At 42.7% G+C, this 27,570-nt stretch overlaps 1 protein-coding gene across 1 annotated transcript in view; it reads right to left on the bottom strand.

Moving 5' to 3' along the window:
- The window catches only part of ttll12 (tubulin tyrosine ligase-like family, member 12), a 50,697-nt gene that overhangs the window by 5,925 nt on the left and 17,202 nt on the right, over positions 1 to 27,570 (bottom strand). The window contains exons 7-12 of the mRNA XM_079184098.1: positions 23,378 to 23,494; positions 21,526 to 21,720; positions 21,076 to 21,187; positions 12,190 to 12,341; positions 11,293 to 11,374; positions 5,403 to 5,471 (exon numbers count right to left, since the gene is read on the bottom strand). Of these exons, the coding sequence (XP_079040224.1) occupies positions 5,403 to 5,471; positions 11,293 to 11,374; positions 12,190 to 12,341; positions 21,076 to 21,187; positions 21,526 to 21,720; positions 23,378 to 23,494 (727 nt within the window). The remainder of the gene's footprint in view (positions 1 to 5,402; positions 5,472 to 11,292; positions 11,375 to 12,189; positions 12,342 to 21,075; positions 21,188 to 21,525; positions 21,721 to 23,377; positions 23,495 to 27,570) is intronic.

The following is a 27,570-nucleotide window of genomic DNA, read 5'->3' as shown; positions in this document are numbered from 1 at the left end:
ATCGCATCATTCGCGCCGCCGGGGACTATTTGTGTTCATTCGCGTGAATCGCGCTGGACGCGCCGGAGAGGGGGCGCGGCTTATTGCCCTGAAAGCCGTTCAACTTTCCGCCATCAACCGTGGAAAAAATAACCTGTATTTCTGCCTAGTACGTGTTGTGGAAGTCCCAGATATCACAGGAAACTAAAAGCTGTCTGGTTCATAACATAGTCCAGAGGAGCTCCGTGGATTTCATCGAGCTGTATTCACTGTGTCTAGCCAGCCACACGTCGGCTGTTTACTACAGCTGTATGAACACAAAATAAACTGATTTGGCTGTGATTTAACGGCAATAAACTGACAAAAAGGGACTCTGAAATAACTACGTAATGATGCTTGTTTTGTCAATGGAGCTCGGATCGACCGGTGCTAGGCTATGCTAACATTGTAGCAGCTCCATCAACACTCACAATAACGTCATATAGACGTAAATACGGCAGTGTCTATGTCATTGTTTGCACCATATGGTTTATACACACACATGTATACACATAGTTTGGTCCGGTCTCTATTGATATGAGGGATCGTAGAGCTCTGGTTGAACACAGACGGCTACAGTATTTGTCTCCTGATTCAACAACGGCAGGAAGTCAGTGATGACAGGAGAAACATCTCCATGCTGATAGGCTATCGCGCCACAGCGTCACGCGATTCTTTTGCAGAAGTTGAAATATTTCAACTTCTCCGTTTGGGGCAATTCGGCGTTTGACGCAAATTAGCGTCAATCGCGCCAAACGCGCCGCGCCATCGCAAATTTGCGTCACTCCAGTTTCATCGCATCTGTGCATAGACTTTGTATGTAATCTTGCCACGTTCATCGTGTTCGGTGTGAACACGGCATAAGTCCTCACGTAGGAGCAAGATGGAAAAGAGTAAGACAGTCAAAGTACTCCCAATGAGAGCATTCCCAACCCCCATAGAAGGTGCTTTGCCATGTTTGACGTGTTGCCTCCCTTGGTCTGTGTTGCTTTGAAACAAGTTTTGCAGACGGGTCTCTGTATGTGTTGTGACCCCGCAAATGTTGTTCTGCTGCAGCTGGTCCTCCATCTTCGTCCTGTAGACTTTTTTCCCTTCCCTGATCTTCCTCCTCAGCTCCCTCTGCACAGTCTTCAGCTCCTCCTTGCTTCCTGATCTAAAGACCCTCTTCTTCTCCTTGAAGGAAGTCTTTATTTCAGGAGTGATCCATGGTTTACTGTTGGAAAAACACCGTACAGTCCTGGTGGGTACGGTGTTCTCCACACAGAAGTTCATGTAGTCAGTTATGCAGTGAGTGAGACTGTCAATGTCCTCCCCATGGGCATCACTGAATACTTCCACACAGTAGAATCAAAAAGTAGTCCTTCAGAGCCTCCTCGGCTTCCTCGGACCATCTTTTTACTGTGCGGGTCACAGCTGGCTGCCTTTGTACAAGAGGTTTGTACACAGGCTGGAGGTGCACCAGGTTGTGATCAGATCTTCCCAGGGGAGGTAGAGGTGATGAAGTGTATGCCTCCTTGGTGTTGGCATACAAGAGGTCCAGTGTTTTATTGTCCCTGGTGTGGCATGTGACATACTGGGTGAATGTGAGCAGAGTGGAGGACGGAGGGGCATGATTAAAGTCACCAGAGAGAAGGAGGGCATTGGGGTGTTGTGTGAGCAGCCTGCTTGTCGCCAAGTGGATGACGTCACAGGCCGCCTCAGCGTTAGCAGAGGGGGAAACGTATGCAGCTATCGCGATAACGTGCAAGAATTCCCTTGGTAGGTAGTTTGGCCTCATGCTAACGGCTAACAGCTCAATGTCCTTGGTACAGGTCTGCTCTTTAACAGTGATGTGCCCAGGGTTACACCATCTATCATTAACAAACACTGCCAGACCTCCTCTCTTCCTCTTACCGCTCTCCGTTGTCCTGTCCGCCCGTATGATACGGAACCCGTCCAGTGTAGCATTCGTGTCTGGAGTTAGCTCCGTTAGCCATGTCTCCGTAAACACCATGAGGCTACACTCGCGGTATTCCCTCTGATGGCGAGTTAGCGCTGATAGCTCATCCATCTTGTTGGGGAGACTGTACGTTTCCCATGATCATGGAGGGGAGGACGGGTCTAAAACGTCTCCTCCTGGCGCGACCATCTGCCCCAGCTCAGCATCCCCGTCCCTTCCTCCTCAGCTCGCGGGGAACCTCGGGTCTCTCCTCCGTTAGCAGCGGCGCAGTGTCCCGGTACGCTAACAGCCGATCCCTGGTGTAGACAATGGGACCATGGCTGCGTGCTGGATCCCCGGACAAGGTGGTCAGAAGTGCAGTAAACAGCAAATATAAGACGACAAACTCGACGTATCTAGCTGCCATAGTGCACTACTGTTAAAGAAATTAAATAAATGAAAAAGAAAAGTAACAAAAATAAGACAATATAAAAGAAAAGCTCAGTGGTGAGCAGGAGCTGCTGTGAAAGGCTGCCACTCGTGCGGCACTCCAAAAAAAACAACCTCTTAGGTGCCCTACTACTGCCTTCAGCAGTCGCTATCGTTAAATGTGATGCACATACCTCCCAATAAAGACACTGTCTCCGTCTGTCTTTGTGTCTCGGTGTATAGTATGCCAACAACACAATATAGGAAAGACAGTGAAAACAGCCAGGGGAGCTCACCCACCCCCATTTGGTACTTTTGTAAATATGCAAATCGATTTTATTCAGATGCCCAGGAGTAAAGGTTTTGAATATGTACTTGTGTGTATTGACATGTTCTCAGGATGGCCAGAAGCATTCCTGGTATGCAAGGCAGATGCCACGGCAGTTGAGTGAACTAATCCCTAGATTTAGGATCCCACACTCCATAGACAGCGACCGAGGAACTCATTTTACAGGGCAAGTGTTGAGAGAAGTCGAAAAGGCGTTAGGCATAACCCACCGACTACACACTCCATACCATCCACAAGCATCAGGGACGGTAGAAAACACAACCAGACTCTAAAACAGAAACTGGCTAAATTAACAGCAGAGACTGGACTACCCTAATGAGCATGCGGCGCACGTACAGGACTGTCCCCGCATGAAGTACTGACATGACGAGCAATGAGTGTCCCGGCAGGACTGGGCACCAGACAAGTCTGTACGGATTTGATCCTACGAAATGATGCATTAACATATTGTAGAGCTTTGTTTTCTGCTGTCCGCTCTTTCCACAACCAGGTCCAGAAAGGACAACCCATCCCACCTGACGAGCCATGCCACGACCTCTAACCAGTAGACTGGGTGTACGTGAAGGTGTTCAAAACAAAAAACGCACTGGCCCCTCGCTGGGTAGGCCCGTACCAGGTTTTGCTGACCACTCACACTGCAGTGAAGGTAGAAGGGCGGCCTACGTGGATCCACACCTCTCATTGCAAAAGAACGGCAGGACCAGCACCTGAGCCATAATAAAGCTCATCAATATACCTCAACTAGACGATTGAGGAAGACTACTGGGGTGAATGCTGCCCCTAAACTACAGCATCGTGGGACAACCGTCGACACCAAAATGACAACACCAGCAAAGATACGTATCATAAAACCACCCTCCAAGAAAGGGGCCAATCAAGAGACAATGTTAGCTGTACCTGATCACCCTGTATTAAAACAAATGGTTACACGTACTGTGTGTAATGAACCAAGGTTTACTATGCCCAAAGTGATTCTAGGAGTCCTCCTAGGACTTATTTGCGTCGGGTTTATGATAGGAATTGAGTGGCCCCATTTTGTTCACAAATTAACAGGGAAAACCACCCCAGACCAGGTGATATTCGCCTCCCTGGGCGAAGCACATGTGACGGTACGTGCAGGCGAAAGTTATACCATGTGTAACCTTCTACACATAGTAATTAACACAGGAACCAATAACACAGGACCTAGTGAGGTAGTACGAGTCGCTACTCTTGACAAAAGGAAACAAGAACTAATGATAATTCAGACATACGCCGATGGAACTGTGACGGTTGCTTCATTGGACGATAGGGTATGGTTTGGACACCCACTGACAGGATCATTATTCATACATACAGGAACAGGAGACAAGGTTACCCCACCAGACAGAATTGACGCACTATATTTGGTAGAAAAGGATGCACCAAAGTGAGGGGCTTTTTCAAATTCTCCTGAGCACACCGACCGCTGTCCGCATAGCAGAGAGATCATTTTGGATCCATCTCACACACTATAAAAAGGTATACCAGTTGTCTACAGAAGACTGCGTCACTAACAACTCTTAAAGCAGACACCCAATTCCTCTGTGGTGCAGCCTGGCTACAAATGGAAGTGCAACCGATAGGGGCACTTGTCTCAAACCAGTGAAGGAACCATCAACACCCTGGGGCCTAGTGTCTGTGGAAGGAGATCCGGTGCCGAGTATGTAAGTGGAAACTGGTTGATAATCAAAAATGGCGCCACCTAGACCGTGGCATCCATTTAGACAGCCAGGGCTATGTGGGATAAGGGGAACTATGTGTTGCTTTGCTTTAGAAGCTTTGATAATAATTGGCCCAATATTATAATAAAGAATTCTGAAAAATTGATCTTCAACTCCAACCTCATCTGTGACATCTGTTCAAAGAAAATCAACCACCACACCATCCAGGCATGACCGGAAATAAGGGGGGTTACCTTGCCCAAGTCCTGTCTCACGAGGCAGGCATGGAGGGGGGTTGAACCTTTCCTCCGGTGTTTCTAGAGTATAAATATTCTCGGTTTTAGACAATCGAGCAGTAGTTGGGGAGAGGTCCACCAGGTCTTTACCTGACCTCACCATCAGGCCAGGAGAGTTAGTCATATAGAGAGAAAACTGTTCCTCTGCTTCTCTCCCCCTTCTCAAAGTTTCTTCCCGGCACTAGGGGCACTCACAAGGGGGTGACCGGACATCGGGATATGCGTCCCTTTGATCCGTGATCACCCCAGCGGCCGACCGAGTCTGCCCGGCGGCGGCGGGGTCCATCAGTTTGCGCACACACTTCTGAGGGATCCTCGTGCACATCTGTTTTCGGTTCAAACAGACCAGCCTCGTTTTATTTTATCTTTAGAACGAGTGGCATCAGAGTGCATGAGAAACAGGATGTCGACCCAGGTGGGAAGGGAAAGGTAGCAGTCTGAGAACAATCAGTGGAGCTTCCACTGGTGACGGTTTTAGAGGAAATTAAGTATATAGAGGGTTGTGATAGATGGCTACCATCTTTTGATCCAAACTCAACTCTGGAGTCTCATTGGATAACGGGGCTTCCTGTGGTGCAGGCCTGCTGTCCCCAAGACTATACAATTCGGCGTCACCTCCAGCTCTGTGGCGTCAGGTTTGACTAGGTTCTACCCAGATGTGTTCCAATTCTTCCCACAGATGGGGTCCAGTTCTAAAAGTTTACACTTACTTCCACCTCCTTCCATGGATGCAGTGGGTACTGCTTCTCAAACATGGGGATGAACTCATCGTAGTGCACCTAGAAACAGAGAGACAGGGATTCAACTTCTTATCACAGAGACTTATAACAGTTAACTACACCTTCATGACCCTAGCTTTGTTAGATTGCATTAGAGTTTCATGTGATACTCACGGTATGTTGCTTGTGCTAAAGCAGAGGATAACTTTTTAACTGATTATTTGTTTTAAGAGAGACACTAAACACAGGGAGATAAATATTTCACAAACATTGACAAACTAAATTAAAAAATATATAAAATATATATATATATATTGTTGAGAGATTGTAGAAAAATATGAAAGCATAAAAGTATAACCATCACAAACATATAGTTTGTTCACTTTTTATAATCATCACAATCTATAACTTGTTTAAACTTTTTATAACCAATTTAATTTATTTAATATTAAGTGTGATTTAACATACACTGTTTTATTTCATATTAGATGTGATTTACAAAATAAACTGTTTTATTTCATGATAGAGGTGATAGAAACATATAGCCGTGGCAGTGGCTGGCTGCGGGACCCACCATCACCCCACGTATGTATTTAATGAAAAGATGGTGCAGTTTGAACCTGAGCTGAAAATGGCCTCTGCAGTCGTAGTAGTAGGGAGCTCTCTTGTATAATAGATACATTTGATACATCATTTTTTATGTAGAGAAATTGTTCCTGTAAGTCCCCGTCCCACATGTTTCACGTAAATGAGTAAAACTGCTTTGTTTGTTATGTCTGTAGATTCGTCCATTTGTAATGCAAAATGACCACTTGCCCTAATTCGAGCTGTGGTCTGTTGTTTGATGTCATCCAACATGTCTTCAATTCAATACTTATAGTGTCATTTGACAGAGGTATAGTTTTCAGTTTATCCTCTGCTGATTGGCCCAACAAATGCCACTTCAATTTTGACGGCTTCATGCTTTCTTGTGCCAGAACCTCGCTGCACATAACACACTGAGGTTTTTGCCCTCTTTTGTCCTCAATGTAAGAAAATCCATATCTCATGTAGTCGGTTTCGTACTTGCATTTCACCATGCTCAATTAGCACATGAAAACAAACTGTTTGGGTGTTCTTCTATACCAGGGGTTATACTTAGGTTTATTTTCTGTGAATTCATTTCAGATGTGAGTGGGTACGCCGTGGGAAGATTTCACCTAAATGAGTCTGTACATTCTTAATTAAAGACTGGTCTCTCAGAACACTTCTCTCTTTTTGGAGATCGTCTTGTGAGAAGACTAACAATGTCCCTGCTCTGCCGTATATTTCCTTGTCTCTCCCCCGTGTGTCACGGTGTGTGTACATCTCACTCGAGTCAGGAAACTTGTCAGAATACTCATATTTGATTGGCTGAGCTGCATCACATGATGTGATTCACAACGCATTGGTCGGTGTTTTTCCTGCACCGCTGAACAAGTGCCGTAAATGCTGGAATAATTCCGCTACATAAAAAATGCCCTTCAAAATAAAATCACAACATTTAAAAAAAAAGTTGTCAGGCAAAGGCCCGCGACCCACAGTTGAGAATCACTGCTCTAGGGGTACATCCCAAGTCTCTTAATTGCATCCCCGTTTCCCTCACTTGGGTCCTTTCCTTGCGTCTTAGTCCCTCCCACCAGGGATGCAAGGAGGAAACCATGCGAGGAGAGAGGAAACGAGGAAATATGTTTAAAGAGACATGAGATGTCCTTTCCTCAGTTGCGTCACGTGAAGCGACGTCTGTTTCTGATGATGGCGGCTGCTGATCAGCTGATCACAGCTGGATCAGCGGTCAGTCGGCTTTAACAGCTGGAGAGACTTTTGAGAAGTTTGTGTCTGTTCACATGATCACTGTACTAATAGTAGTAACTAATAATACTAATAACTAATAAAGACACAGTAATCATCACTGCAGAGTAGAGGTGTTCTCTCTGTAGTCTGTTAACAAACTGTTTATAAGCACAGAATCGATTTCTACTGACGGAATGCATTTTACTTATTTATTAATTATTTGCGTCTGTACGTTTTGAAATCGTGACATCATTATTTATTAACCCAGAATATGATTATGGTTTCTCTTGAATACTGGAATTAATGTATTAGGCTCCATGTTTCAGGTTAAACTTAAATGATAAAACTCATCAAACACTCGGGAATGATCAGCCTCACGTGACTGAATGAAATGATGATCAATGATGTAAAAAGTGTTTCGTCTCTCAGCTCTATATATAATATATATATATATATATATATATATATATATATTATATATATATATATATATATATATATATATTATATATATATATATATAAAGTGGTTTGTCTCTTCAACTCTCTCTGACTTTAATTGTATCCATAATAAAAGTTATTGAGGGAAATATCAGATCATGAAAAGACAAATCTTTCTAACAATTGAAGAAAGTTATTTGTGGTCCTTTTGTTGTTCAGACTACAATGAACATATATTTAAACGAGATCAGAAAACTAATCAATTATAAAGCTTGAGTTTAATCTGTGATCTGTCTTTACTCTGGTATGAAACTCCAGTCAGTCAGTCCGATCAGCTGCAGCGTCCAATCACATAACTGATGAACAATGACGGGGCGTGTCGGCCGTTCAAAGACTTCCTGTAAGTCTGTTCTCCTGCATCATCGCTCTTGGCTCCTCAGATATCCCTCCTCACTCCTCGATCCTCGCTCCTCCGAGCTAAATAAGAGCTTTGGGGCCGCCGTCAATATGGTGACGCAGAACAACTTCCGGTTCAAGCGAGGATCGAGGAAATGACAATTAAGAGACTTGGGATGTACCCTAGGGCAGGGGTGTCAAACTCATTTTCAATCTGGGCCACATCAGCATCATGGTTGCCGTCAAAGGGCCGGTTGTAAATGTAAGACTGTGTAAATGTAACTACTCCTAACATATTGGTAAATAACTGTCTCTGCATTTAATTATTGTTTATTCAAGTGTAACAATATTGTACATGCAGTTGTATAAATGTCAAAATATATTTAAGCACCTTTCTGTTATTATAACTTAAATCCTTTTAATTTAGGGTTAAGAAACCCACATTACTCTATCAAACTTTTAAATAGAATAGCAAAGACAAATATCAAACACAAGTTATTACAATAACTTTGTTTAATACTTAATTGAACCCTAGGCCTATTTTTAGCCCTGTGCTCGAAAATGTCCTACCCTTATGCAAAGGGACTTATCTCGCCAACTACAAGGTCTATTTGAATAATTTAAATGGCAAAATAACACAAATAAATGTGAGCTTTGTTAATATGTGTACATATCATTGTATATGTTACTGGTAAATGCTGAAACGAATGTTATACACAGCTCAAATTGAAAACATTCAGGTTCGGTTTTTTTTTGTACCTAAAAAGCACTTTTATTGATTTTAAATGATGCACAGCCAGGCCTAAACTCTCCCAAATCATATCACAACATGTCAGCAGTCTTTTTAAAAAAGAAATTGGCTTTGATAGAGTGAAGTATGCCTGAGAAATCAATGCTGGTGTACAGGTCAGCTGAGGTCAGCAAACGTCAATTCTGATTTTGGAAGCAGCCGATATAGCTGTTTTATTGTACTTTTAAATACTATCTAACTTTATATTTCACTTCTTTTATCACTAATAGTGTTCAATCTATCTAATACAGAAGTTTGGCATCATTTTGAGAGCCTGGGCTATATGAAAACTTGTAAAATATGGCTCATTTTCGTCAGAATATCAGTTTTACGTGATGTATTTGAACCTAACACAGCCTGTGATTGGCCAATTTGCGCAATTCCCACAGATTTGAACCCGGAAGACTCTGGGCAGTGTAGTCATTCGTTCTTTGAGTTGTTTACAGAATTTTAAGCCAATAAAATAATCGAAAACTGTGATCCGCCCCCATGGGTCAAACCCATTGGTCAAAACTGAAATTATTACTCATTCGTCATAGAAGCTCGTCAGAGATTTTTTTTCTTTTTTCGATTTTCATCCAGGAAACATCTAAAAGGTACGGAGTGTTTCAATGTTTATGATGATGGGCTGAGTTGATATCTGTGGCAGATCAATAGTAACTTTATAATGGTTTAAAGTAGAATAATTTGGAGGCGATAGTTCGATGCAGTTTGTTGTGCACGTGCTCCTGGATATGAAGTGTGTGTGTGTGAAAGTGCCGTAGATTGCGGCTGGGATCGATAACGGTGAACATTGCTCGCCTTCTCCTGGCGAGAAATAGGTGAAATTGTGGTAGCACTTGTAGTACCTTGAAGTACTTTGTGTATATATATGTTTTTGAGTGATTAAAATAGGTTACATGGTCAGAATCTCTTCGTCATGTACGTTTTTGAAATATTTTAAAATATCATTTCATTCGTTCTCAAAAGTGATTTGTACACTCTTCGCCCCCCCTCAAATCCCCCATCTGGGGCACTCTCGGGTTCAAGAGGTCCTTTCAAGGGTGCGTTTGCACAATCCCACGTGAAGTATTTCATGTGTTGTAAAGCCACGTTTAAAGTAGTCTTCAATGTACTCACAATACATTTCATGTCAAATGTAACCAGCCAAAGAGCTGCTTCTATGACTGTTGTGTTTAAGTATGTCATCATTTTGACTTTCTATCTCATCATTTTGACTTTCTGTCATAACTATGACTTTCTATATCATAATTTCGACTATGGGGATATTTTTATTATCTAACTTTTAACTTTTTTTTTTTGCTGGCCACATAAAATGACGTGGCGGGCGGATTTGGGCCTTGAGTTTGACACCCCTGCTCTAGGGGTTTGTGGGAGATGCTCCCCTGATAGAAAATGATGTTCACAGGGGGCTCAGAGAAAGAGCTGGTTGTCTTCCAAACAGAAGACCGGCGGTTCTGTCCCGGGCTCATCCAGTCTGCATGTTAAAGTGTCCTTGGGCAAAACACTGAATCCCCCAAATTGATCCCGAAGTATTTATGAGGAATGGAATGAATGTGAAATCCTCTGCCATCAGTGTATGAATGTGTGTTAATGGGAGAACGATGACATGTATTGTACAGTGCTTTAAGTGATTGTAAAGCTAGTCCAAGTCCATTTTAAAGTTAACTGCATTAATCTGGTGCACTTTGAGAGCAAATTTAGGAGGCTAGATCTATGAAAAACGTTGTGCTCTTCTAAAAAAGTAGAGAGATCCTCCCACACTGAGCGGCCATTACTGAGCCACTGAGTTGAATCCCCCCAGGGCAAACTGCGTGGACTGGCACCACAGTCTAGGTAACTAAGAGGAAACCCTGAGGGCTCTAACATGACAACGACGACCTACAAATTAGTATTATCATCTGGAGCTAATGAGACGAGTGACGAGAAGATAGCACTGTGAGTGAGTGAGAGGAGGCGGGGGTATGTGGGCACTGCAGCGGTGAGTGTGTCAGCTGGCTGTCGGAGAGAAGAGAGAGCGAGAAAGAGCAGCCGGTACCGATGTATCAATAGTGTGGAAAATGAGTATTAAATTAAATTTAAGAATCAATATGTACTGAAAACATTTTTCACACTACAACAAGGATACCCAACCAGAGTTGAACTAGACAAGCTGCGGTTGTGCAGTACGCATCTTTGACCACTATGTCACCAGGACGTTGTATTATTTTAATTTATAAAGCAAAAGCAGACATAACTGACAGTTCCTATTAGAAAAGCTGCAGTAAAGACACAAAGATGTTTACGATATGTCATTCTTTCTGAGACATTCAATTTCATGATCAGTTTGGTCTACCAATAAATGAGGACCACAGGGACCAGACCATGTTCTTGTGACCACAGACAAAATAGATAGTGCTAGGATGAGCCAACACGAAGAACAACAGCAAAAAAGGTACTGTACCTGCTTAAGCTCCACACCATCTGTATAGTTCATGACGGTGAAGTGCTTTTGGTAATCATCAAAATGGTCCAAGGAGAAAGGTCTAGATAGAAGAAACAAACATCAGGTCCAGGCAGGCGAAAGAGTTCACTCTCTATATAAAATACTTTATCATCACTCCATTCCAAGTCATGTGTAAACTCTTACATTTCAGAGTTTTACAGACTTTGTATTGTTCATAGACACACTAATGACATGGGTCTACAGACAGCATGTTGGTTGGTTGGTCTCTCATGCCTCTTGGACACCTCTTGGATAAATTGCCATGAAATTTGGTACAGATGTCCATGGCTCCCAGAGGATCTGTCCTTATGACTTGGGCGATCCCCTGACTTTTCTTCTACCACCATCATCAAGTCAAGATTTCAGATCATACAATACTTTGTTTTATCTATCTTAATGGTTAGGTTTTCTTTACACTGAGCATCACAGCCTAAGAGTGCCAATATTGTGGCTGTAGACTTAATTTTTGTTGGCCATCTGAAACCAGATGCAGGATTTTGACCATAACTGTGAGTTCACAGTCATTAACCCATTCCAAAACCAACAAATAATGTATTCATCTAAATGAATCGGGGTATACAGAGCAGCATTTGTATGATGCCCTCCAGAAAATATTACATTAAAAAAGATAAATAAGAAGTAATACCTTACTTATTTCTGTATTTCTGTAAAACCTAGCCCCAACTAGACAATCAGTCAGAAAGAGTCAAAAACAGATGACCTAAGAGATATTGTCAAGAAAGATTGAAAAAGGATTTTTTTGCATTTAACAAGACTATGTATTTTAACAACCTGTAATCGGCCATCACAACCCATCCCAATTCATTTATGTATGTATGTGTATGCATATCATACCTATTAGCAAAGCGCAACCAGAAGATGTCGTAGGCATAGAGACGCAGAGGCTGCACAGAGCGCATCATCAGCATGTAGCGAATGTCAAACTTCACCATTCCCACCTCCTCTCTGTTCAACAGCACTGGATCTTCAAGGTACTTACACACCACCTTGAGAACAAAGACACATGCATAGAGTTACAAGTAACAACATAATAGAACATCTGTCAGCACTAAAACTAAAGAGGAATAATTAATTTAACGGACAGAGGGCCTCCTGTATCTTTGAACGTCCACCACCAGCCCTTTGGTCTTTCTGATATTCAACGTCAGGTGATTGTTGTTGCACCATGTGACGAAGCTCTTTATCAGTCCTCCATACTCATCCTCATTGTTTATGTTGATACATCCAACAATGGAGGAGTCATCAGAAAACTTTTAAAAGGAGGCAGGGACCAGAGATAAAGAGTAGGTTGTTCTGTCCCATTCTGACCTCAATATTCACCTTGAGGTTGTTTTTGGCCCCTACTGTAACTATCCGGCTCTATTATCTCAAGGGTGTATTTAATCCATTATCATGTTTTGACAAACTGTGTTCATACCAGAAGGCTCTTGGACAAACATTAGGTCAAGCTGACCACAGCTCTGGCAATAACAAGTCTATCTTAATGTCCTGTTAATCTGCTCAGTTATAAAAAGCTATGATTAAATTACACATTTTTATATGAGAGCATATCGAAAACACTACTATTGGAAAACAGGCGAGAACCCAGATGGAAGCTAAGCTAACTCAGCTAGGACCCGAGGCTACTCCACTACACCTACCGCTGATGGTCTGATGTCCGGTCCCAGAACAATAACATGGATGAAAGCAGCGGGAGGTCGATGACTGTTGAGTCATCGACCTCTGTGTTTACATCATGATGCTTGGTGCTTGTTAGGATGCCCGAGCGGCCATGGAGGAAAATGAGCAGATCCGGAGCCCAGAAGATGTTTCAGATGAAGCTTCGTTTATTTTGATATTCTACCATCACACCAGTGTCTACTAGTCTCCTTCAGTTTTTCCAACACAAATTTGATTGAGCTCCTTTTATACACCTGGTCCCTCTAATTAGCCCAGACATACCATCTACAGGTAAGTAGATCGATAATATATGTACAATAAATATTTACATTATTTCCCCAAACCCAAGCCATCAATAATACCATACAAATATTTACCATCCCTATAAATAGAGCAAATTATAAACAAATAATTAATCTAAATAAACAGAGCAACAGATATCTTTACTTCCCCCCTACCCGCTTCCTGTAGTTGGTACTTCCCGGAATTATAAATGGGTGCTCAAGCCCCCGGGGAACTATTTTACACTCTGGGAAGAGGAAACGGGCAGAGGTGAATTATTGCCATATTTAAATTAACCTTTATCTTGGCCATATATATAATTATATTATAACAATATTGTTCTGCCACATAACTAATTAGACATTCTTACTATCTGGCCTGTTCAATCAGTCACTCACTGCAATTGTCTATTTGTTTGTTCGCAGGGAGAACTAAAAGGAACATCTCTTTGTCCCAGGTGAGCAGTATTCACAGCATTCACAGTAGTGATGGCGAGATGAAGCTTAATGAAGCATTGAAGCTTTCCATCCAATTGGTTCACTCATGGGCCGAAGCTTCATGGTGCTTCATTTGCTCTACTGTGCCATCAAGTAAATGTAAAACAGGCAGAGTGATTATAATGACACCATGGCTTTGGTGTGTGAAGATTTAAATTGAATAAATGAATGAATGAATGTTTGTGATACTTGAATAGATTGCAAACAAACGCGCAATAAAGTCCCAAGTCCACAAAATGTGAAGGGGATTAGCGTTTCGCTGCCCCTTATATTTCGAATCGCAGCCAAACCCGCGAACCATTTCCTGAATCAGTCACGTGGTACGGACGGCTCGCGAGACTTCGAACGTCACCACATACGTCATCAACACAAACCTCGATACGAAAATCTTCCAGGATTACACGACACACGCGTCGAAGCCTTCGACACGGAAGGACAAATCCCTAATTCATAAGCTATGTCCCAATTCAGGGGCTGCATCCTCCGCGGGCTCTCTCCCCCGAAAGGAGACCCCTCTGTGAGGCTCGATGTCAACGATTGGACAGGAAAAAGGAGTCTTTGAAGAAGTGCTAAAAGTTTACTTAATTTATTTTTCGGCCAATACAAAGTTTACTGTTTAGGTCCCGATACATAGAAAAATTATAACAAATATGGTAAAGAACAAAATCGAAAAGAATGCAAAATACCCCTGATACTCAGTGAGACACAGAGTAAACCAAAAAGTCCGGAGAAATACAATCTCTAAACTACGCTTTCAAGAGACTAAGTGTCCTCCTTCCCAACTTAAAAAAGCCCCGAACGTCTATAATCGAGAATATTTATACCCTTGAGAGGGGAATCCGATCCCCCCCCTCCTATCCTATGGGCAGGTCGTCTTGTGATCATACGTGGCGGTGATGCCACGTATGTTTCAACCTACGTTTGCATAACTCAGGACTTCTGTGACATATGAAGAACAGGATGTGTGTGTGTGTGCGTGTGTTCGGCTAAACAAATAAAGAGGAACCTTGACATTTGAGGAACAGGTCCCTTGCGTTTGACTACTCAAAATAAGAGAAACTGTGCCATTTTATTACTCATCCTTGAATCCTTGAGTTCGGAGTCATCATTTATACTTCCCTACCTTCAGGCTAGAACCCCTGGCAGATTGCATGTATTGGACTTTGTTTTCCTGATGTTTATGTATGAGTGGAAGATAGGACATTCGCCTGTAGCCAGGTTAAAGGGTTAAACAGTGATTTACCAAAAGGTTAAGATATACAATGACCTTATACAATTATGGTATACAATGGTGAGTTTACAACATGTGCAATAATTCCCATAGGTTGGGGGAACCTCAAGCCACTTTAGCAACCAATCTAGATAAGAGGTGTCATGTAGGTTTGAGATCCCAGAAGAGCTGCCGTAAAGTTAAAAGAATGAAGAAAGGACTAAGAAGATAAGGCCAAAGAACACAGAGCATATGATTAAAATAAAAGTATAATCTAATAGTCAATTTATGCATTTATGTACTGTGTATTAAGATGAAGTGATTTAACAGCTACAGCTGTAATGTGATTATAATGAGTCGATTGACAGAAAGTACTGGAAAGTTTGGAGATCATACTGGGTGTGTGTGCTTGTAAACTGTTGCATGTGTCCTCATAAGAGCAGGACGTTGGGACGGTTGAGTCAAAAAGAGGAAGTGCTGCTGCATATGTCAGGATGGGGTAACAGGTCTCTCTGGGTACATCCCAAGTCTTTTAATTGTTATTCCCTCGCTTGAACCGGAAGTTGTTCTGCGCTGCCATATTGACGGCCGTCCCAAAGCTCTTATTTAGCTCGGAGAATCGAGGATCGAGGATGGATCTCTGAGGAGCCATGAGCGAGGACGCACGAGAACAGCCTTCCAGGAAGTGTTTTAACGGCCGACACGCCCCCTCATTGTTCATCAGTTATGTGATTGGACGCTGCAGCCGATCGGACTGATACTTTTTTTTTTTTTTATGTAAACAGTGAAGATGGATCGTAGATTAAACTCTAGTTTTATATTTGATTAGTTTTCTGATTCACTATCTGGTTTAAATATATGTTCATTGTAGACTGAACAACAAAAGGACCACAAACAACTTTCTTCATTTATTAGAAAGATTTGTCTTTTCATGATCTGATATTTCCCTCAATAACTTTTATTATAGATACAATTAAAGTCAGAGAGAGCTGTAGAGACTAAACCCATATATATATATATATAACATTTAAATTTAACCTGAAACATTGAGCCTAATAAATTAATTCCAGTATTAAGAGAAACCATAATCATATTCTGGGTTTTAATAATGACAGGAGGACGTAGCAGGAGACAACCAGGGGGCTCCCTGGAGAGGGCAAACGAGCTAAACGGTTTCTTCAATAGGTTTAGCTCACAGCCCTCATCTGTCTCCTCCACACACCACACCTCCCAAACACCTCGGCTGCCTCCCCCCTCCCCTCTCTGTCCCCCCTGGTGAGCTGCATGGACACAGAGCCCTCCACATCAAAGGGCTCTTCCACCACTGACACTATGACCACCCTTCCCCCCTCTCTGTGACGACTAGCCAGGTGAGAGAGACTCCATCGAGGAAAGGCTGCGGGACCTGATGGCTTCAGCCCCAGGGTCCTGAAGACCTGCTCCATCCAGCTGTCTGATGTCCTGCAACACCTCTACAACCTGAGCCTGAAGCAGGAGGAAGTCCCGGTGCTGTGGACGACGTCGTGCCTGGTTCCTGTACCAAAGAAGACGACTCCATCTGGCCTCAATGACTACCGACCAGTTACCCTCACATCACATGTGATGAAGGTGCTGGAGAGGCTGGTCTTGGCCCACCTCCGACCGCAGGTGAGATCCTCACTGGACCCTCTGCAGTTTGCATACCAGCCTCATGTGGGAGTGGATGACGCCATCATCTACCTGCTGCAACAAGCTCAGTTGCACTGGATGGAACCGGTGGCTCTGTGAGAATCACTTTCTTTGACTTCTTCAGTGCATTTAACACCATCCAACCACTGCTGCTGAGTGAGAAGCTGTGGGTGGTGGGGGTTAACGCGTCCACCGTCTCCTGGATCACTGACTACCTCACAGGCAGACCACAGTTTGTCCGACTGGGTCGCGTGCTGTCTGATACGGTGGTCAGTGATACTGGAGCCCCACAGGGAACTGTTCTGTCTCCCTTCCTGTTCACCTTGTACACCACTGACTTCCAGTACAACTCAGGGTCATGCCATCTGCAGAAGTTCTCTGATGACTCTGCAGTGGTCGGGTGTATAAGGGACGGACGGGAGGAGGAGTACAGGGCAGTAGTGGATGACTTTGTGGAGTGGGCCGGTGGAAATCACCTGCTTTTGAACGTAGCCAAGACCAGAGAGATGGTGATCGACTTCAGGAGGAAGACGACGGCTCCACAACCGGTGAGAGTTCTGGGAGAGGATGTGGACATGGTGGAGGAGACACCTGGGTGTCTCCATCGACAACAGACTGAACTGGAAGACCAACATCAACGCTGTGTACAAGAAGGGGATGAGTCGACTCTTTTTCTAGAGGAAACTTCGATCCTTCAAAGTGTGCAGCAAGATGTTGGAGATGTTCTACCAGTCTGTTGTGGCCAGTGCACTGTACTTTGCTGTAGTCTGCTGGGGGAGCAGCATTGGAGCCGGAGACACCAACAGACTTAATAAACTGATTCAGAAGACAATCTGGAACAGGTGGTGGAGAGGACACTGAAGAAACTATTATCCATATGGTATAACCCGGACCACCCTCTCCACCACCTACTGCAGGGACAGCGGAGCACTTTCTCCAACAGACTGATCCAGCTCCGCTGTCACAAGGACAGATACAGGAAAACATTCCTGCCCACTGCAATTAGAATCTATAATATATCACCTCTGGCCAAATCATACACAAGATCATAACACTGCTACACTGTTGCTGCTGTGGCGTTCTTGTGCACTACTGTTTAGTTAATGTTTTCCTACTTAGTTAATTTAATACTATTCTATTTAGTGTATATACTGTGCATTTTTATAATTGAATAGGTCCTGCTGTTATTTTATTGTATTTTATTATATTGTACATATTGTGCATTTTCCATACTTAATATTTGTATTTTATTGTGTAACTTCGTTTGCTGCTGCCACAGACAAATTTCCCCTTGGGGATGAATAAAGTATATATCTAATCTATAATGACGTCACAGTCACAATTTCAAAAGGTACAGACACAAATAATTCATAAATAAGTCAAATCCATTCTGCCGGTAGAAATCTATCCTGCGCTTATAAACAGAACAGTTTGTTAAAGAGGTAACAGGCTACAGAGAGAAAACACCTCTACTCTGATAGTGATGACTACTGTGTGTATTTATTAGTTATTAGTATTATTAGTTACTATTATTATGTACAGTGATCATGTGAACAGACACAAACTTCTCAAAAGTCTCTCCAGCTGTTAAAGCCGACTGACAGCTGATCACAGCTGACGTCGCTTCATGTGACGCAACTGAGGAAAGGACGTCTCATATCTCTTAAAAGATATTTCCTCGTTTCCTCTCTCCTCGCATGGTTTCCTTGAATCTCTCCATGCATCCCTGGTGGGAGGTACTAAGACGCAAGGATAGGACGCAATTGAGGGAAACGGGGATGCAATTAAGAGACTTGGGATGTACCCTCTCTCTCTTGATGAGACAGAGTGGGCTACCATTGACCATATAAGGAAGTGTATCCTTCCGGTTCAGATCTGTGTCTGTGAGAGAAGAAGAAATTAAGTAATGTTCTTCCGATTAACCGAATAAGGAATGTGTATTCTGTTAAAACCTCTTGGACCCGAAGACGCCCAAAAGGTCTCTTTGTTCTGTTCCGAGGCTCTGTTCCAAATGTCGTAGAATGGACTTTTCATACAAAAATATTATTAATGCTTCATACATGCTATATACCAAATTAACGAAGAGATTCTGTTCAACACTATCCTGCAAGCCAGTGTACACACTCCAAACACAATTCTACACAAACTCAAATAAGCAACTAAAAGAATGTCGACAATATCACTCTTTTTTCGCCATTGCTGAGCCGACCACACACTCCGGTAGGCGCTAATAAGAAGAAGCTAAATGCTAACACGGAAAACCGAAATAGCAGAAAACACACCAATAACACACTGAATCCAAAGATATCTTCACTATTTATCTAAGTGAAACCACCACAGAGCTGTGAGCAAACAAGCACCAGAACAACAAACCGCTTCACCGCTAATATTTCAAAAACTCCTTACCTTTGTGCTATTTTGATGTAAATAAAGGCATATTTTCCCGGGTCCTACTGTTCTATCAACATCCTGTGGCGGCTCTGAACTGTTTCCTGAAGAAATTGGGATCAATCTAACTAGGGTAGGCATTTGACCTAATTCAGTTTTGGCCAATGGGTTTGACCCTTGGGGGCGGATCACGGTTTTCGATTATTTTATTGGCTTAACATTCTGTCAAACAACTCAAAGAACGTATCACTACATTCCCCACAATCTTCCGGGTTCAAAGCTGTATCACATGCGCAAATCGGCCAATCGCAGGCTTTGGTAAGGTTCGTAAAACTGAAATGATGAGTCATGTTTTACAGGTTTTTATATGGCCCAGCTCTCAAAATGATGCCAAGCTGTTGTATTAGATAGATTGAACACTATTAGTGGTAAAAGAAGTGAAATATATAGTTATATATTATATAAAAGTACAATAAAATAGCTATATGTGCTGCTTCCAAAATCATAATTGACGTTGGCTGACCTCAGCTGACTTGTACACCGGCCTTGATTTCTCAGGCATACTTCACTTTATCAAAGCCAATTTTTTTCTTTAAAGGACTGCTGACGTGTTGTGACATGATTTGGGAGAGTTTAGGCCTGCTTCTGCATCATTAGAAATTCTTTCAGGCGAACCTGAACATTTTCAATTTGAGCTGTGTGTAACATTCGTCCAGCATTTACCAGTAACATATACAATGATATGTACACATCTTAACAAAGCTCACATTTATTTGTGTTATTATGCCATTTAAATTATTCAAATAGACCTTGTAGTTAGAGATTTACACTCTCTAGAGTATGGGTAAGACATTTTCGAGCAGACGGCTAAAAATAGGCTTAGGATTCAAGAGGTTAAATCGTAATGTGGTTGTGTAAAACTCAATATTATGACTAAGATTCATGTGCCGGGGGTGAGAGAGCTTGGGGGAAGATGGGGATGGCCCGACAGGGCAATATATAGGGTGACTTAGCAGAGACTCAGCCAGGAGTCCCCACTGCCGGGAGTCAGTAGGGATTTGACGCTGGACACCGTCCAGTACTCAGCTAAGACCACTGGACATTGTTCGAGAGGAGCATCGGAGGACTCCGTCTCTGTTCACGGCAAGGAGAACACCGCTGGTGAGCAAGAATTGGCTGGCGGAGATTTTCCTCTCCCCCCTGCTTGATACTGGATAATAGAGGACACTTTGTTGTCTCTTTCACCCAGTCTCGGCACAGTAGGAATTTAAAGTTATAATCAGATCGCAATGAATTGAAGTAAAGTAGAATTATCTGTGTGCACTGTTGCTTTGCCCTTGCTAATTATCCTCCAATAAATATCTAAACTGCATTTAAACTAAATATCTCTGAGATTTCATTCAAGAGTACTTATGGTTGTAAAAAGTTAAAGTACTATTGCGCGCATAACAACTATAGAGTTCTGAATGGTTATCCTAGTTCCTAGTCCACTAAACAACCCCTTATAGCTTTAATCTTAGGTATCAAAACCTATCCTGGCACCTTACCAAGATCCTAGATCCATTAGAGGAAAGCTGCCATTAACCGATGCGACTGATAGCTGCACTCGGCCTTGTGCCGAGTGCAGAGGAAGAGGAAGCAGGGTAGACGTCAGGAGTCACGGTAGTGAGCAAAGCCAGGCGAGTTTCCTCGCCCACCAGCTTATCAACCTTTTAAAAGAGAGCTGATTTACTAGTTAGCCCTGTATCGGGGCTTAAAACTCCTGTGTTAGCTTTGTTGGAAGCATGATAGTGAATGACTTTGGTCACTGGGTAGAGCCTCTCCCTCCAGAATTTAGTGAACATGATATTTCTTAATCATTGTTTTGTGTGTTTTTTATTTCTGTGTGCTTACAGGTTAATGTCCACAACAAGGTGTCAAAGCGACTTATTGGGTGCCAACTGAACAAGTGATTCATGGTTTCAATGTAAATGCTTAGGCGAGTTTGTTTCATGGTGTCTGTTTGTGTGTGTGTACCTTTGGTGTACTCTCTCTTTGTCTGATTATATAGTCCAGGTTGTTGGTGATGTGTGTGTCCAGGCCACGGGCCAAGTTCCAGGGTTTACAGATCCAGTGGTTATCCTCTCCCCTGAAACACACACCAAGACATTACATTACATTACAGTCATTTAGCAGATGCTTTTATCCAAAGCGACTTACAATTCAATATCTATCTATACACCGTAGGCACAGCTACGGGAGCAATTTGGGGTTAAGGGTCTTGCTCAAGGACACATTGACATGTGACTAGTGGAGCCAGAACCAGGGATCGAACCACCGATCCTCTGGTTGAAGTACGGCCCTGATCTCCACTTAGCCACAATCACCCCCAAGACATCTTTTATCTTGTTTAGTGCTGATCAGACCATCAACATCAGCAACATGCTCTTGGTTTTGTTAACATATTTAAAAAAATAACATTCCAACCATTGCTGTCTCTGTTGATAACGCTTGATGAACTTCGGCAGCTCTGACTGGAGGTTGAAGGTCTCTGGTAACCAATCTGGCTGTGAGCCGCCTTTCGCTCTGCGGGCCACGGCAGCCATGCAGTCCTTCACAGTGACGATGCTCTCACAGGGAAACTGGTTAAGCATCACATGGGGTCGTTCCTCGCTCAGCTTCCTGTTAGAGAAGAAGATGTAATGACGACTGTATCCCAAAAAGTGTGGTTGTTTGCAGACACAAATTTGAGTTTGACTTTAACCAATGACTTTAAGCTTCATGGCTTAAAATACTTGATTCACTCCCAAAGGCCAAAGCAGCGGAACATCAGACTATATCTACATTACATTGTGGAAGTTTTAAAACAGCACTTCTCTGGCACCTTTTGCTGTGTATTCGGCTATACTGGCATTTAAAATGGAAGATCACAGAGAAAATTAGAGGCGAAGATTTTCTTCTTAACTTTACTGCTCACACAGCCCCCAATCCTCAGTGGGCCAGCCTTTGTTATTGTTTTGCAAAAGCTCAGTTTACACGTGCAAACTGAAACAGCAAGCTGCCGTTTTAAGATTTACTCACTTTGAAGAGAAATAAATGCTTTTAGAAATGAAACTGGCGATTGTGTGGCGATTGGCCTTTTGTGAGTAAGAAGTCCTTTTCTATTCATCGACGCCAGTGATGACAGTCGAGCCTCCTCAGTTGTATTTCGCCGGTCGTCGTCGGTCGTCCGTGCATCTTTGGCCGGTCGGTCGTCCGTCTTCGGCCGGTCGGTCGTCCGTCCGTCTTCAGCCGGCCGGCCGGCCGGTCGTCCGTCTTCGGCCGTGGACCGGTGAAGGGCGGGCCGCGGTTGTGGAGCTGTTTCCCTGCGAACGTGGTCATTGAGTTGTAGATCCACTGGAGTCTCTCCAAAAGTACCGACGCTCAGTTAAAATGAAACACATTCACAGCCATAACATGTGCAACGCTTCTCCGACGCTGCATACAAATCCTTTTCCTGGCTGGTCAGGGCTGCTAGCTGTGGGGTCGTTTCTTACTGTCCAGTTTGTTCAGAAATGTCCTTCTTGAGAAAAGCGTTCCCAGAAACTCCGCCACTAAATCCGTTTCTCCTCCTTCCGCCATTTCATATTAAAAAAACAAAGCTAGGTAAAATGTCTTTCAAATATTTCCACTTGAACTCTGTCTGCTACAACCAAAGCTCTGCTAGCAAGCATTATGTTTCGCGGGCAAGTAGTCACGTGCCCGCCCACTGACCAATCACAGCACACTGCACCTTGCAGCAGAGAGGCATCTGGACTCTGAGCTGCAGTAATGCTGACGTAACTAGGCCTGCAAACCACTCTGGTGCGTCCATGAATCTCAAACTAAAGATCTGATTGGTTGAAGACTATGTCAATCAACAATATCGTCCCCATTCAACTTAAACTGCACATGGAAGCACTGGTGAGTCTGCAGGCCTGGGCCTCTCTTCTACCTAGAGACACAGAGGTGAAATCTGATTGGATAAAAGCTCTACTTAAAACAAGCTGCACTGGAAGCAGAGAAACTGAGGAACACAGTAGCTGTGCAATGAGAAAATAAGATAATGGGAAAAATATTTTTATAAATTATAATACATATAAGAAAAAATTAAATGTATTTAAGAAAAAATATTAAATTATAAAATAGCTTTAACTTTGTGATTCTGTTTAGGCCAGCAGAGAAGGCTTTGCAGGCCCTGACGGCCCGCCACTGATATATATATATATATATATATATATATGTTGTATTTTGTCTGACTGAAAGACCTCCACTGAGCCACCAGGACCATGTGAATATATGCTGCGTGTGTGTTGCTGACCTGTAGTCTTTGATGTGATTATAGCTCCAAACAACATCAGCCTCCTCCTCCTCCTCCGTCAGCTGGAACCGGGGGTGTGTCAGGTTGTTGGTTACTTGCGACATGTTAGAGTAAACCCTGAAAACAAAGCACAGAGTGATGGAGAGATGTGGAAAACACTGAAATGACGACGGCAATGGGCGCAACAGGAAAGAAACACACAACGCTTTGATACCTTCATAATATACTTGATAACTTTCCGTTACTTTTGGACTACCTCAATAAAAAAAATGTGAGAAAAAAAATGTTTTCCAGGCTGCAGTCTTATTTCAAGCTTATTTTAAGCAGTAGTGATGTTTGGGAATCCAAGTGAGTAGCGAGATACTTCCGTGGCAAGAAGATTAACTGGCAGCAGAGAGAACGTGTGAAACTATCTTTGGCTGCAAAATAATTATGCACATTTAAATGAAACGTTAGCTATTCACACTTCATGCACATTTTCCACAGCTGGAGGGCAGAACTTGCTCTCTACTTATGATGTTGCTCCCCCTTTTTCTGCTTTACATACTAAATAATAGCAACGTTTTCACTAATTAAAACATTTTTGTCACCAACGTTGGAGGCCATCGTGTGAGACACGTGTTGCGAAGTGTGTGCCTGGTAGTTTATAGTTATTTATTTTGAAATACATTTTAAAATTGTAATCGTTTTTATAATCCCAATTTTTACTAAATGTATCAGTAATCTGATTAAATATTTTTTGTGTTTAACGGAATACAGTTTTATTTTGTATCCTGTAGGACGGGACGTAAAGTCTTTGCGAATTGTTCATTGACGAAATGCACCAGCCATGGATTTTAAAGGCATAAAAGGTGTTAAGGCACCATAACAGGCTGCTTACGAAACAAAGCCCGAAAAGACCAAAAACTAAAATACGTAACTTGGAGTCACAGGGCTCTGTGACTCTTATAAGAACGCGCCAGCTATACACTCTGTTGTAGACGGAGTGCACCTTGAAACTGTTGTGGTTTTCTATGTCTATGATCAACTTCTTGGACTTTAACGTTATGTTAAACGTAATACTTAAAGGCTGGCTTAATAACTATTTGCTATCTGACTCGTGGTGAGATACCACAGGATTCTCACTGAAAGGAACTCGGTAACAAACACCCACAGAACACAGGACAGATTGGAGTTTCTTCAGTTCACGCAGATTTATTTGCATCACACAGAGTACAAGTAAACAGAGTTGTCCGGAATCAACTGACAAAACGGTACGTGTACCCCTGGGGGTACGTGAAGGCACTCCAGGGGGTACGTGAGATTTTTTTTAAATAGATTTAAAATTAGCATCCATTCAAAAATCCTTGAAAAGTAGTTATTTAATAAATATTCAATAAAATATAAGTGTAAGTTCATAAACTGAATTTTATATTCAGTCGGCTATTCAATTTCATTATCCTAAACCAGGGGTCGGCAACCCGCGGCTCCGGAGCAGCATGCGGCTCTTCGGCCCCTCTGTTGCGGCTCCCTGAGTCCTCCGTCCACACGGCGTAGAAGCATTGTTTTCGAGATGATTTCCGTCCAGACATAAACGCCTGAAAACGAATATCACGTGACTATTCACGTACACTGGGCATGCAGTGGGTGCCGGTCCTACTGGTTTTCAAACCTACTGGTTCCTGTAATGGTAAAATATATTCTAGTATATTGGGAAGTTTTGAAAGATGTTAACAACTGATGGGAAAAGTACAGAGACAGAGAAAAAGAACATAGCAGTCCTGTTGAGGTATTTAATCAGTTCATGAAACCAGTGTCCTGTCTTCCAAGGTTGCTCACAGGCACTGCACGAGAGGAAGAAACAGAAACCCATTGTTTCCGACCTCTGTACGAACTGACTCCCAGTTGAACGCACCTGGAAAACTCCAGATAATGAGCAGAACAAGACAACTTGTGTCAAAAGACCTATACTCCATTTGTTATGATGTATCTAAAGGTGTGAACTCCTGTTGCATAAAATATGTGATGCTTTGTACTTTTTTGAAGCTCTCTGCACAGTTCACTGAGATACGCGACTGTGTGTTTGCTCTCCTGCTTGCAAGCATTAAACGACAAACAACTTTGATTCTTTCGAGACTCTGTTTATTGAATAGATTGCAAACTTCTCAACTCTTCTCCCGACTAACACAGAAATCTTCCACAACATTCCCTTCCGTGCGTGTGATGTGTTCGGTAACAGCAGCAGCTGTTTTCTGTCTCTGTTGCCAGATTCGTCACACATTCACAAACATATTGCTGGAGATCTAAAAGCCACATCTCATATATATTGCGGGGATTACGGTTGTATAAGTGAGCACTACATCACAGCCACGTATGAAGAAATACATTGAAGAAAATATATTTATGGAAAGATCGCATCAACCTGGATTCCAACTTTGTCGAGCAAAATAGTAATAAATTAAAAAACCGGCCGCGCTACGCGATCCGCCACTTGAATCTTACGTCGCTGTCTAGCACCTTTCCGTGCAATTCGCAAATCATGATCTGCAGAGCCCCGCCCTCAGTAAACCATCGATGGATAAATCCAAAAACAGAAAAGTCACGGAGGAAAATAGAGTTTAATTCTGCGTGGACGTATTCATTTGCTTTCACTGCCAACGATGCTGGTTTACCTGTATGCTTGATATGTGGCGAGAAATTTGCAGACAACAAAAAATGTAATGTTGAAAGACGCTTCCAGAACAAACACACAACATTAGCTGAAAGTATCACGCTGGAGATGAGCGAAAAAGAGCGATTCCTCTGCTGCAGCAAACTCTCCTCTTCAGAAGAGTTTGATATCGTTAGAACACATAAAATAATAAATCAGACACTGATGATCTTTTTTTCAACCAAAAACACTTTGTGCTGGTTAGGGGGTACTTGGCTGAAAAACTATTTCACAGGGCGTACATCACTGAGAAAAGGTTGAGAACCACTGCTCTAGACAGTCCTCTCGTTCATCGTGTCATACAGTTAGGATTAACGATGCACTTTCAGCCCTGGTACATTGGGGGCTTTTGGGATATCTGGTCACATGAGATAAATCTTTTATCTGCTCATGAAGCCTTATTTGGATGTACCCCTGGCGTTGGACCTAATGTTCCCTGCTCTTCTTTTTTAGAAGCTTCGTTATGAAGACACAACGTCTATATCTTTATATTTAATAAATTCTTTAGAAGCTCGTTATGGATATCATAGATATAGAAAAAAACACAACAGTGTGACATCATGTATCCCTGTTGAAAACATATGGTGATGTATCTATGAGATGACTGGGTATTGTTGTCAACCAGTGAGCAAAGTGCGTCACATGTCCTGAATACCGGCAAAGGTCGGTGTGTTGGATTAAAAGGAGGGATTCAAATTGGCATGCTACCCCAAAACGGAATGTGCATCTAAGCATGCCGGGGGATACAGTGCCCATGCATGTCTCACGAGGCAGGAACGTGGGGGCTGAGCCTTTCCTCTAGTTTTGCTTGGGTATAGATATTCTCGATTTTGGACAATCGGGGCAGTAGTTGGGGAGAAGTCCACCAGTTCTTAAACTGTGTGGGATTAATATTGACTTTATCAAATCTCCGGACTTGAAAACCGCTTGCTCACTGGGTTAAGGGTTTTTAATTTTTTTCTCGGTTTTAAAACTTTTTGTGAATCATTTTTTCTCTGTATTGGAACCAAAAGAAACATACTCTGAATTAGACTAAATAAACGAGTGAAAGTTGAACTATTTTATCCATTTTTCCATTTCTTACAGGATATCGGAACTCAGAGAGAGGGGTCTCCTCTACAGGGAGATCTCCCAGCCCCTGGGATAAGTTGCAGTACATCCATCACAGCACACCACTGACAGAAACTCACGCACACACTCACATCCATTCTTACAGTAAGAGAGACCTGGGGAAACCCCACTTCAAGCCGGCCATAAACGGCCGTGAGTTTTGGTGAGATTTATACCTGTTGATCTCTGAGCAGGGGTATAAAAATTTGATTTTAAAATGACTGCTATCCGAGTACTATCCGATACCAAGACGTAGGTATAGAAAGGTGAGGAAAAAAAATCAAAAGTCAATGTTTTGCGGTCAAGACGATAAAGCGAACGAACAATTAATCGTGCTCATGTTAGTCATTTATAACTATTTGTTACAATTGGCTACCCATAGAGGCTTAGCGGA

This window comes from Pholis gunnellus, assembly GCF_910591455.1.
Source record: "Pholis gunnellus genome assembly, chromosome: 22".
Classification (NCBI taxonomy): Eukaryota; Metazoa; Chordata; class Actinopteri; order Perciformes; family Pholidae; genus Pholis; species Pholis gunnellus.
This window is presented reverse-complemented; position numbering and strand designations above follow the sequence as displayed.